The 14,040-nt window shown below is 32.4% G+C and overlaps 1 protein-coding gene across 2 annotated transcripts in view; it reads right to left on the bottom strand.

Annotated features, from left to right (window-relative positions):
• The window catches only part of LOC134714520 (uncharacterized), a 48,504-nt gene extending 34,881 nt beyond the window's left edge, over positions 1-13,623 (bottom strand). The window contains exons 1-2 of one of the 2 annotated variants that reach the window (XM_063575820.1): positions 13,609-13,623; positions 735-771 (exon numbers count right to left, since the gene is read on the bottom strand). Coding sequence is in view for 1 of the 2 variants with exons in the window: in XM_063575819.1 (XP_063431889.1) it covers positions 735-771; positions 13,031-13,117 (124 nt within the window). In the remaining variant the exon portion in view is untranslated. Of the gene's footprint in view, positions 1-734; positions 772-13,030; positions 13,350-13,608 lie in introns of those variants that run through there. The other variant, XM_063575819.1, reaches the window with a different exon arrangement.
• Positions 13,624-14,040: the final 417 nt, after the last annotated feature.

The raw sequence follows: 14,040 nt of genomic DNA, 5'->3' as shown, positions 1-14,040 counted from the left end.
CTGTACACCAGCTTTGATTATTTGTAATATCTTCAATTTTTCACTTATTCTTACAACAATTGTATAAACTTCAAGATTATAAAAAACGGTTTATTTCTAAAGTGAACATTGATTGGTTAAATATTTCTCAGTGTGTTTAGATTTGTTTGTTAGCTTTTTGGTCATGAATGTTTGTCTCTAATATTTTGTATTTGCATTTGTATTCAGATATCGCAGATTAAATTTATTCGTTCATTGTGTAATCATACGTTTTTTGATTGAGTTAAGTCTGCCAATTGATATTTTATCGTATGTTTTTTCTATGTTGTGATGTTATGCTAGTGTTTCAGAAAAAGGGAGAAGGTTTGGATCCATTAAAACGTTTAATCCCGCTGCAAATATTTGCACCTGTCCTAAGTCAGGAATCTGATGTACAGTAGTTGTCGTTTGTTTATGTAATATATACGTGTTTCTTGTTTCTCGTTTTGTTAATATAGATTAGACCGTTAGTTTTCCCGTTTGAATGGTTTTACACTAGTAATTTTGGGGCCCTTTATAGCTTGTTGTTCGGTGTGAGCCAAGGCTCCGTGTTGAAGGCCGTACTTTAACCTATAATGGTTTACTTTTTAAATTGTTATTTTGATGGAGAGTTGTCTCATTGGCACTCACACCACATCTTCCTATATCTATGTCATATCTTTGAAAATGAACCTGTTCACTGTGTGTGTGTGAACATATCTGAAATACCATCTTACCTGGTTCATACGTATGTAATGAGCACGATAATCGATTCTGAAAGTAAAGAAAATAATCATTTAAAACATGTATGTGTTTTTCTGATAAAAAAATCATAAAATAAAGTTTAAATCGTAATGTTAATTTCGAAAATGATTTCATCAAATCTTTGAAAACGTGCAGTGAAAACCTTTTGTTCACTTTCTTAAGTCTTTTTGTAATTTTCGGTTTTTTATACTGTCGAAAAATAATTATGTCGATTCCAGCAAAGTCTGTTAATATAAATTCCCATTAAGGAAAATAGCGCGGATTACATATGGTAAGTTCCAACCTTAAAGATTGTTTGATTGATTGTTTATAATTGCCATTTTCAGCACTATTGGATAATTGTAGCAACCAGATGTTATTGAAGATGGAAATCAGCCGAAAATTATTAACATGTTCAACTAACTTATACATAAGATATAGACGTAGACCCATTTTTTATTGCCTTGATTGTACTTAGTATCTATGCAAAACAAATCTATCCCTATATCATTATTAGCTATTGATTGTTAAAGTTTGTTCCTCATGTTGTACTGTTCCTCACTGTCTCAGGGTAGGGGATGGTTTGGTGCCAGCAAAAAGTAAAATCACAAAAATACTGAACTTAGAGGAAAATCAATTCGGAAAGTCCATAATCACAGGGCAAAATCAAATAACAAAACTCATAAAAAACGAATGGACAAGAACTGTCATAGTCCTAACTTGGTACAGGCATTTTCAAATGTAGAAAATGGTGGATTAAACCTGGTTCTATAGCGCTAACCCTCTCAAATCTGTTTAACTCCGATAAATTCTGAATGTGTCTGTCCCAAGTCAGGGGTCTTTAATTCAGTGGATGTCGTTTGTTGCTGTATATCATATTTGGTTTTCGTTCTTTGTTTTATACATACATCAATCCGTTAGTTTTCTCGTTAGAATTGTTTTACATTTGGCATTGTCTTTTATAGCTGACTATATATGCGGTATGGGTGTTGCTCATTGATGATTGCCGTATGGGCGTTTTACATTTATCATAGCCTTTTATAAATGACTATGCCGTATGGGTTTTGCTCATTGTTGATTGCCGTATGGGTATCTACGATTTGTAATGTCTATGTCATTTGGTCTCTGGCAGAGAGTTCAATGTCTCATTAACAATCACATCACGACTTCTTAGTAATTTATTTCTACTCAGTGAAGTCGCCCCTCATTCGGACAAACATTTTCAAAATCAATCACGCTGAAACCTACTCTTGTTTTTTTGGATCGAACGAGGACTTGATTATTCAAAATATATCTGATAAGGCTTATAATATGTAAATATATAATGTTGTTAGACGAATGAACCGCATCTTTTCAGAGTTTCATACCTATTGAACTATGTCAAACATGATCAAGTTATATGATAAATACTAAGCTAAAAAAAATATCTGATCTTGTGAGATTGATATGGCAAATACATGCATATATTTAAACTATTATATAAACATATTTTTTTTAAATTGAAAACATATTATAAGGTTTGGGCACCTCTTACAACAACTACTTATCCATATTATTATGGTATAGTTGTTAATGTCTGTGTCATTTTGGTCTCTTGTGCACAGTTGTCTCATTGGAAATCATACCACATCTTTTTTTTTTTTTTTATATATATTTATAGATCCGAGCTACCCCTTTTTCTATTCCTTTCGGACTCCTGTAGAGTTAGATTGGGACATCACGTTGTTCGTTGCAATAGCATGGAAAAGCGAACAAAATGATTTGATGTAGTCTAGGCGATACTTATTTTTAAGTACAAACAGAAAATGACACAATTGAATAGAGTCGTGATTTTAGTTAAAAATCAACAATTCTAGAGGAAACAATATACTAGATATTAGAAACACTTGAAATGGAAACAATGAAACATATTTGTAAACTAAAGGAAACACGTGTTGTTTGTACGGATGTCATATAATATGTTTTTTTTAAAACATTATCATTTTTTTTTTTAAACCGAACGAACTGAAAACCAACACTTAAAATATGCAAGTATAAAAACCAGTTTTGTAAAATTTGTTTTTTACTTCATCAAGATAACGAATCTGTAATAAACATTAAATATAGCTTTTTCAATTTAAAGTTGAATAATAAAGTAATGTTAAAGTAGTATATATATATATCGTTTATCAATTCAGGACAAATAATATAGGTACTTGAACAAACAAAAAATCACTTTTTTTTCCACACACAAACTCAAGAACTTCTACTTCTACTTCTACCCACAATCAACTAACTGAATATTTTGCCATGACTTCGGAGCGCATACGGACCCCTCCCCCCCATATTGTTTGAATTTAGTTCAGCTTTGTCACCGAGGTTTTAAAAGCCTCGACTGACGGCGCTGACACTACCCCAGGAGGGAGACTGTTCCAATCTTTGATGGTTCGTGGAGAAAAAGAAAATTTCCGGTAATCATTTGATGCTGCTGGAATTTGGAAGCTTCTGTCATGCATATTTCTTGACAATCGTTTATGTGGAATCAAACGATTTTCCTTTGTCACAGCAACTTTCTCATTTAATATTTTAAAGAGCATGGTAAGTCTTGCATCTTTTCGTCTTTGTTCGAATGATCTCCATTTTAGGTGGTTTAGCATCTTGCTTACACTAGGGTGATTTTGGTGTTTATTCATCACATAACGTGCGCACGTCTCTGGACCACCTATAGTCGGACTATTTCTGTTTTGTTGTATCATATGGTTCCAATACACACAGGACTGGCGTATTCTGTTATCGGTATAACAAGTGTTTTGTACGCACTTTCCTTAACAGACGTTGATCCGATGTTCAGGTTTCGTTTTAGGAAGCCGATTGTTCTATTGGCTTCAAGTGTTGCAGATGTTGTTAACATGGTCATTCCATTTCAGTTCGGACGTGAATGTGCAGCCTAGGTATCTGGTGCTTTTGACAGGTTCTAAAGTGTGACCATGTAGTTTGTATGATGTTGCAGTGGTGTCGTTTTTCCGGCTGATGGTGAGTACATTGCACTTGTCTGGGTGGAAGGGCAATTTTTCATGTGGTTTCCCATATTGCCAATTTATCTAGATCTTTTTGTAGAACTTTGGAATCTTTGTCTTTTGATATTGTAAGGTAGGTTATGGTGTCATCAGCAAATAGGCTAATAGTAGATTTAATTCCATCAGGCATGTCGTTGATGTAAAACAGGAATAGCGAAGACCCAAGGACTGGGCCTAAGGGTACCCCATATTCTACATAAATATGTGATGAGCTCTCTCCATCCACTACTACTGCTGGTGTCCGATGTGATAGGAAGCTATTAATCCACCTATTGACCAACTTGGTACGAATTGGGTAGTAAATGCTTTTTCGATCATGCTACATGTTAGCACTGAAGCCTGAGAACAAAAATTCGAGGTAATATCACAGGCACTTGTTTCTGTCAATATGGGGATTTACTATCCATACCAGTACTAAAAACTGTTTTTTTGTACTGGTATGGATAGTAAATCCCCATATTGACAGAAACAAGTGCCTGTGGGTAATATGAACAAATTTGTATTGTAGACCACAATTACGAAGTAATATGAACAAATTTGCATTGAAGAACAGAATTGTGAGGTAATATGAATAAAAATATGCTTTAAGAAATTAAAATTCAATTAAAATCTATGCATCACTTTGGGGAATTTTTAAGTCTAGTAACACACATTCTTTCAACCATAAACTATTGTCGAGTTTTTATATTTACGATATATTATTTTTAATACTAAAATAAAAATTTAAATTAAAATTCAAGACACTGTGGATTGCATTATTGTTCTACCAAAATAAGGTTAAGGAGGAAGACTTGTGGTAGGTTCTACCTATTGGGTTATGACGACTACAGCATTTCATTCTACGTGTACACACATTGCTCTCTTCAAAGGAGGCTACGTCAATAATGATGTAACACACATTATTAGGATTCACCAATGGACTAAATTATAATTAAATATAAGAAGATGGGATATGAGTGCCAATGCGACAACTCTCCATCCGCGTCGCAATGTGTAAAAGTAAACCATTCTAGGTCATAGTACAGCTTTCAACACGGATCCTTGGCTAACACCGAACAGCAAGATAAAAGGGTAACTAAAATGACTAGTGTAAATAACCATTCAAACAAGAAAACCATGCAACGGTCTAATCTGTATAAAAATCGACAAATGAGAAACACTTATGAACCACTGAACATGTGTATTTGTCGTTGCATACCCCGATTCTTTCGATTTGTTTCGTTAAATAAATATATCACATACCTGAGAATAAGAAAAAATATAAGATTTATATTATTCAAAACCTAACAAATGTTTGAGTTAGTGGCTGCAAAAAGCCTACGTATCAGGAGACTGTGTTGTAATAATGTTTGAGTGCTAGACAGACTAAATCAAATGATTTTCACTTTCACTAAATTAATACTCAATTTACAACAAACAAATCAATACAAAATGTGTTCATTCTACTACAAACAAAATGTTTTCATTCTACTACAAACAAAATGTGTTCATTCTACTACAAACAAAATGTTTTCATTCGACTACAAACAAAATGTTTTCATTCGACTACAAACAAAATGTGTTCATTCTACTACAAACAAAATGTTTTCATTCTACTACAAACAAAATGTGTTCATTCTACTACAAACAAAATGTTTTCATTCGACTACAAACAAAATGTTTTCATTCTACTACAAACAAAATGTTTTCATTCTACTACAAACAAAATGTGTTCATTCTACTACAAACAAAATGTTTTCATTCGACTACAAACAAAATGTTTTCATTCGACTACAAACAAAATGTGTTCAATCTACTACAAACAAAATGTTTTCATTCGACTACAAACAAAATGTTTTCATTCTACTACAAACAAAATGTTTTCATTCGACTACAAACAAAATGTTTTCATTCGACTACAAACAAAATGTGTTCAATCTACTACAAACAAAATGTTTTCATTCGACTACAAACAAAATGTTTTCATTCTACTACAAACAAAATGTGTTCATTCTACTACAAACAAAATGTTTTCATTCGACTACAAACAAAAAGTTTAATATTGTATTCTTCAACAGTTGTTAACTGGATCTAATATGCGAGTTTAATTGGTTTATTTGTAATGTTTCGTTATTTCATGTTTTCTTAAATGTAAAAAGACGGATGACCATGCAATAAAAGTGAGACTGGAAACAGGAAACGTATCAAAGAGACAACAACCCGATCAATGGGCAGAAATCAGTCGTAGGCCACCAAGTTTGCCATATATAAAACGTTATTACTCAATTGAATCTAACCTTCATGTAAATCTATAAAACTGTGATGGCTTAAAACATACCCGACCATACCCTTAACAAAACAATTATTCTCTTGGAATCATATATATATATATACAGAATTGGACTCAAAGGACGACATGGCTTCAGTTTAAACTTGCTTAGCTAATTAGGTTGATCATTTTTGTATAAACTCGGTCAATCAAAATGAAACTAACTTTTCCTAGAATAAGCATTTATCGTTTCAACTGTTTCTCTCACGTAATTCGTGGCGGCAATACAACTGCTGTGTTTTATAATTAAAAAAATCAGGTCAACAGATGTGATGCAACAGTCATATGTATGCTTAAATATATATAAGCAATGTGTCATATAGATGAAGAGCCGTTGACTTTTGATATAGAATATTGATATTATGTTTCGATGAACCTGAAGGCCTATGATACTCTATATTGATTTGTTTTTATATATATAATACTCAGTTTAATCGCACCGACGCATAATACCTCGACATTTTTAGCAGCGTTTATCATTTGTTTTCAAACTTTGATATGTATCTCATTTCTTCACAGATTTTTCTTTTAAAACTGGTTTAATAGACCTGCCAAGGATTTGTATTGTCTTACTATAAGTCTTACTATACCAATACTTGCTGCTGCCAATGGCAGAACTACATGATACGACAATCGTATAGCACCTGTGGCGATATGTCTAGAGTACAACAATGCCTTTTCTCAGAAACCTGAAGCCTAGTTGAGGCTTGAAAGGATATCCTTGTAACGGTTAATATCAAAGCTTTGAACGTTGTTAGTTAAACAATTCCATTATAATATAGTCATTTCTGTGCGATAAAAAAAAACTGCGAAAACTTTGAACGCAAGCAAGGTAAATATTTACTTTTAATGTCAGCATGATGTTGCTGTTTCTATGCATGGTGTTCATTTGAGATGCCAATGCAAGGACCTTACATCACACCAACATTCATTTATCAATAGATAAAAACAAAAACAAATTGATATAAACTGCAATAAAAGCGCTGGCCCTTTGCTGTGTTGTACTTGTATTTTGTGGCATGAACGAATCGCCGATATCTCTTGTTTTTCTAACCGTTAAGAAATTCCTTTTCATTTCTTTGTGGCAATTTCTAACGGCGATCTATGGTTTTTAACTTCTGTGTCATTTGTAACCATACCACATATTCTTATTTTTGTATATAAAAGCTAGTTTTTAGCATGCACTGCAAAAAAAATCTTGTATTGGTAATAAATTTCCCTTTAATTAACAAGTTTCTGAATACCCATAATATTTTGAAAGATAAAAATAAGATAAAGATTAAAAAAAAAAGTTGGTAACATTGTGATCGACAATTTCATTCAGATTAACCTATTTACAAATCAGATTTGCAATTCAAGTTTCAGGCTAATATTTCATTATTAAATAATGTTCAGGATTTTTGGTAAAAACGTCAAAAATAATCATATAAGGATTTTAACGCCTATAATAAGTCCATTGACGATTGTAGTCACTTTCATCTTATCTGAAAATCTATCATATAAAGTTCTTTACAACTTCCTATTTACCATTTTTCTCTTTCTGTAATTGCTATTGCGACTGTTACAAAAAATCGAGAGCAGTAACTCCTACCTGAGAAGACAGATAACATAGGGTATGTGCGCATATATCCGCGATCGGATCATGCACTGTGTAACATTCAGACTGGATACGGAGAGAAGGATATATTATCCTGAATGGCTGACATTACTATTCAGAGCATCGCTCTATTTGTTAGCTGAAACGTATTTAGTCATTATTTGGTCAGGTAAACTGTCCTCCTTTAAGAGTAGACTAGCCTGATAGTTAACCAATCTGTATGTTTGTAAGACTAGACTTCTTCGAAAGGGGTACCTTACCTAATAATTACTTCAAGGTTCAGTTAAAAATAAAGCTAACCAAGAATTCTACCTTTCCTTACACACTCAATGCAATCGGCTGTAATATCGATTTGTGAATAGTTAGACTAGTCAATTTCAAAGACTACATTACATTCGATTTGTGTTTTACAGTTAACATTATTGTCGATCGTTTATATAAAATATTAATTCAATGTTTATTATAAATTAGGCGCATCACATTTCTTTTAAAACTGAACGCAATTACAACAACTAAGTTTTCAAAATAAATAATAAATATACTGAAAGCTTTAATAAAACCATTAGTTTTCTATTTAAATTGTTTTACATTATTTTCCCGACTTCTATACAGTATGAGTTTTTGGTATTTTGTTTTTTAATGACGTATGCTGACTTTATTATTACGCCATTTTTATTTAGCTTTTGTTTGATAGTTATCTCGAACACAATGATTCCACATATCGTCTTATTTTGATGTTATAGCAAATAGCCCTATTGTCGAAAAAACCAAGCATCGAAGAGTTTTAGTTGCAAGGGCGACGAATTGTTATCACCATATCAGTAATACAAGAGTACATACAGACGGAAAGAATAAGGTGCTTTTCGTTCATTTTTTTTTTACATAAATAAGGCCGATAGTTTTCTCGTCACAAGTTGAATTGTTTTACATTGCCTTATCGGAACCTTTTATAGCTGACTATGCGGTATGGGCTTTGCTCATTGTTGACGGCCGTACGGTGACCTATAGGTTGTTAATGTTTGTGTCATTTTGGTCTTTTGTGGATAGTTGTCTCATTGGCAATCATACCACATCTTCTTCTTTATATCTTGATAACAATTCTAGATTACCTAGTTTCGTCACATTTCTTTAATATAAAGGCAAGGATTTGTTTACAATATAAAAGCTTGATAAAAGACAGAGCATACTTATATGCGAAAGAAATTTAAAAATTTCACACCAAAAAATAATATAACTCAAAGACAATTAAATTCTATCCTTCCAAATTCTGTATTTTGGGGGATTTTTTTTTTTTTAAAACACAGATGCTTGCAATCATTAACTTTAATTGAGTTTTTAGACAAAATAAATTAGTTTTGTTGAATCAAATAGGGTAAAAAATAATTTCAGCAGTGTTTTTTTTTTTTTTTAGAAATTCTGTTTTATTTTTTAAACGTCCGTCAATGTGATAGATAAAAATGTGAGCCCATTACACCCGATTTCAATGAGTGTGTAGGCAAAGGTAACATTTTGGTTAGCTTGATTGCAAGCTGAACCGTTAAGTCATTGTTAGGTTAGGTAAACTATCATCATTTAAGAGTAGAAAAGTTCAACAGATATCCAATCTACCTGTCTGTAGGACTATGCTACTTGGACAGGAGGTTAGTATACCTTACCCAACAATGACTTTACGGTTCAGCTAGCAAGCAAGCTAACCAAAGATATTACTCGTAGCTACACTCATTCAAATCGCTGTAATGTTCTAAAAAAATTAAGGTGTTTGATGAAATCGGCTCTACCTGGTTAAGATAATTGTAGCATATTCCTACAAAAAATGCCCTCTCAAAAGAGGTAGACATCTAACTTAAACATGTTTCATATTTTTGCGTTTAAGTTGATAACAAAACCAAAACTGATCATTGAGCTTGGATTTCCGTTTCTCATTTTAATTATGGAATCTTTGGAGCCATATATATTATATATTAATACTAATACAAGTATATCATTTTGAAAATGAAGTGTACTTATGATGAGAAGGTGCATGAACGCTCTTTTTTAAGCCTTAAAGTAAAAAAACTAGAGGCTCTAAAGAGCCTGTGTCGCTCACCTTGGTCTATGTGAATATTAAACAAAGGACGCAGATGGATTCATGACAAAATTATGTTTTGGTGATGGTGATGTGTTTGTACATCTTACTTTACTGAACATTCTTGCTGCTTACAACTTTTTCTATCTATAATGAACTTGGTCTAGAAGTTACAGTAGAAAATGTTAGTAAAAATTTACAAATTTTAATGAAAATTGTTTAAAATTGACTATAAAGGACAATAACTCCTTAGGGGGTCAGTTGACCATTTTGGTCATGTTGACTTATTTTTGGGTCTTATTTATTGCTGTTTAGAGTTTAACTCTATCTATAACCAAAAACAGCAAAATTTCCCTAAAATTACCAATTCAGGGGTAGCAACCCAACAACGGGTTGTAGGATTCACCTCAAAATTTCAAGGCAGATAGATCTTGACCTGATAAACAATTTAAATCGGTCATATTGGCTCCAAATGCTTTGGATTTTGAGTTATAAGCCAAAAACTGCATTTTACCCCTATGTTCTATTTTTAGCCATGGTGGCCATCTTGATTGGTTGGTCGGGTCGTTCCACACATTTTTTAAAACTAGATACCCCAAAGAAGATTGTGGCCAGCTTTGGAATATGGCTCAGTAGTTTCAAATGAGAAGATTTTTGTAAAAGATTACTAAGATTTCCGGAAAATGGTTAAAAATTGACTATAAACAGCAATAACTCCTAAAGGGGTCAACTGATCATTTTGGTCCTGTTGACTTATTTGTAAATCTTACTTTGCTGAACATTATTGCTGTTCTCAGTTTATCTCTATCTATAATAATATTCAAGATAATAACCAAAAACAGCAAAATTTCACTAAAATTACCAATTGAGGGACAGCAACCCAACAACGTGTTGTCGGATTCAACTGAAAATTTCAGGGCAGATAGATCTTGACCTGATAAACAATTTTACCCAATGTCAGATTTGCTCTAAATGCTTTGGTTTTTGAGTTATAAGCCAAAAGCTGCATTTTACCCCTATGTTCTATTTTTAGCCATGGCGGCCATCTTGGTTGGTTGGCCGGGTCACGCCACACATTTTTTGAACTAAATACACCAATGATGATTGTAGCCAAGTTTGGTTTAATTTGGCACAGTAGTTTCAGAGGAGAAGATTTTTGTAAAAGTTAACGACGCAGGACGACGACGGACGCAGGACGACGGATGCAAAGTGATGGGAAAAGCTCACTTGGCCTTTTAGGCCATGTGAGCTAAAAAGGTAAGATGCCATGCACAAAATGAGCTGTTATGCTGATAAAGCCAAACTTTTTGATTTACATTATTATTTTATTCCCGATAAAGTTGTACCTATTAAAATGGATGTTTTTCTTTGATTTTATGCCATAATCTCCTTCAAGTACCAATTTTACTTCCAGTATTTTCCAAAGGTTATAACAATAAAAAAAAACATCGTTGCTAGATGCTTTTCTTTAACATAACTGTGCATGCAGAGAGATTATCAGAAAACTTGATTTTTTAAATTTGAGAAAGAAAAAAATTGATCTTATACGATCTCTCCAATACATCCTCCCCATACCCCCCAACAAAATGTAACACTATTATCAAAATTTGTATAAATAGATAATGATATCTATGGAACCAATATTTGATAAATAAATAATGGAAATGCAAAATCATTAGCATGCTTTATAGCATAACAAATAATAAATATTAAGACACTTTAATTATACAACAGAGAACAATTTGAAACCATGTGTCCGTAATATTTCTTTGTGCTAGACAAACAAAATCAACTGAAAATCACATAGACTAATTTTACAGCACATACACAAACGAATTCCCGCCTCAATTTTATGATTACGACTTTTAACTGGGACACTAAGGCTGAATTATTTAATACCAAAGATCAATACAAAATGTTTCAGTCATTGTTATACAAACAAAAAGTTTTATATCATGTTCTTTACTTCGTTCCTGTATTGATGCTATTTGCGAGTTTTTAAAGAATACAATGTTGGTTTTTTTTTGCAACTTTTAAAAATTTATGTTTTCTTCAATCTTGACATGTACAAATTTTCCACATATAAACACGCGAAGACACCAACCCCCTTTCTGAATTCAAATTTGAAAAGAGAAAAAAAACGGTTTAATATGGTCCAAGCCATACCAGACAACAAGACAATACCATAAAAAGACAACTGTTTTTATGAATCCTGGAACGGATGCTTTGTGAATAAGCTCCCTCTCCAAGAAATTCATGAGTCACTATCATTCTAGATGATCGTTTCTGAACTAAATGGTTTCTATTCTATTTATTTACATTAGGTTGGGTAAAAAAGGGAGGGTAAAGAGGTATTAAACCTTCCATCGTTGAGGTGTTAATAATTTTCAAATTACCTTTATATATACAAAACATATAAAAATATGGTATTATATAAGTAAGTGTAGTCTAGATGTTTTAAAGTTACTGAGAATATATATATGCAAAGACCACTTGATGTTATATTAATTTGGTCTTAAGAAAGCCATATTTTCTACTGATCAAATACAATTTAAAACTATCACCACTTTGTGGTTTATATAAACATTTTATTTGATAATGATCTACTCACTAAATACATTAACAAAATAAAGTAGCAATAGAACTTGATGGGTAGAAATCGAACAGTAAATGTTCAAATAAGTAAGTTGTCAAAACAATAAATAAGTTTACTGAATAGCAAGTACAATGTATATCTAACTTTTATGTAAATAGTTTATGATAACAAGTTAAGTACTAAGAGCATGAAGAGTTCAGTTGACAAATCAATACAAAATGTTTACAAAATACCCAAGATAATTTGATGCACATTAAGTGCATTCTGCAAATTTATGAGTTAATATTTATTTACGCAAACGTGACTATCTAAATCGGTCAAAAAAGGAATGGGATATTTCTTCCACCTTGACTTATTAAACTTTAAAAATTTAAACTTCAATGTCACGGTTATCAGTTATTTACAATAGAAGATAAAATAAGGTTATGTAGTTAACTAGGGTAGTTTTAAACTATGACGAGGAATGCCGTTCTCTATTATGCCCCCTCCCCCCAAAAAAAAAATCCCTCCTAAAAAGTATCATGTTACTTGTAAAAAAAAAACCATCCCAAATTATTGTTAAAAGGTACAGTACTAAAAGATAAAAAATAAATAAACATATTATATACATCTATATGAAAGTTATTAATTAAGACGAAAATTCACGAAGTCCATTCAAAAAACGTACCTTAGAACTGCATGTTACCATATTGTTTTTTTCTCCTGCGAGGCTTGAGAAAAAAATAATCCAAAGAAAATATCTCGGAAAGCACATATTTCATATTGTCCTCTTTTTGTGACTTCCAGCAAAGAATAAAAATGTAACACTAAAATCAGAAAGTCTTTCTCGTAAATTGATTTTGAGATAATTTGTAAATCATTATCAACAGCGACATCTCAGCAATAACTGTGTATTGATGTGACAAAATAACTAGGCGTTTATCTGAACAAGGTCATAATCCAGTACGCAACAGAAATCAAGTCACAGGTGTTTAGATAGTTATTACTGAAAGCGGAAAGGTATAACTATAAGACGATATCGTCGACTCGTATCCTGATCAAATCAATATTTACAATATTTGTTTGTAATAGTAAAATTTTATAATAAACGGGGTTGATATGTTTCCTGTTCAACAAAATTACATACGTGTTATTATAAAACCTATATATGTTTTAATATTGATAGATCTTGATACTATAGATATATTTTTTAAATTTTAGTCGGAGGTGGATGTGTTCATTTCATATGATTGAAGCACTACGTACGTGTCAGGGCTACATGTACCGGAAAAGGAAACATTGATGTAGGTGGAGCACTGACCAGTGGTGGATAAATTTTCATAAAAAGGGATTTGGGGAAGGGGGCAGTGGTAAAGTCATGCCTTGTTAAAGCTTTGCACTCTTAATTGAACTGTTCCCGCGTCTCAACTTTTATTGTATACGTGTATCAATAACAGAGAGTGGTAAAGGGTTATTTTTGTGCAACGTGTTTTGCCATTTTTATTTCACATGCAGCCGTGAAAAGGATTCGTTATTCACCGTGTTTCGTGGAAATCGGTAAAAAGATCAACGTTCAAGACTTTTTTAATTGTACGTTCATCGTGAAATGGCAATTTTATTTAGCGTTCTTCCGTGCAGATACCCCCCTTTTGCGCCCCTCATAGCAGAAAAGTCACTGTGTTGTAGCTGGCTAGACCA

This window comes from Mytilus trossulus, chromosome 4 (assembly GCF_036588685.1).
Source record: "Mytilus trossulus isolate FHL-02 chromosome 4, PNRI_Mtr1.1.1.hap1, whole genome shotgun sequence".
In the NCBI taxonomy this organism is placed as follows: domain Eukaryota; kingdom Metazoa; phylum Mollusca; class Bivalvia; order Mytilida; family Mytilidae; genus Mytilus; species Mytilus trossulus.
The sequence above is the reverse complement of the archived record's forward strand: the minus strand, read 5'-3'. Positions and strand labels throughout refer to the sequence as shown.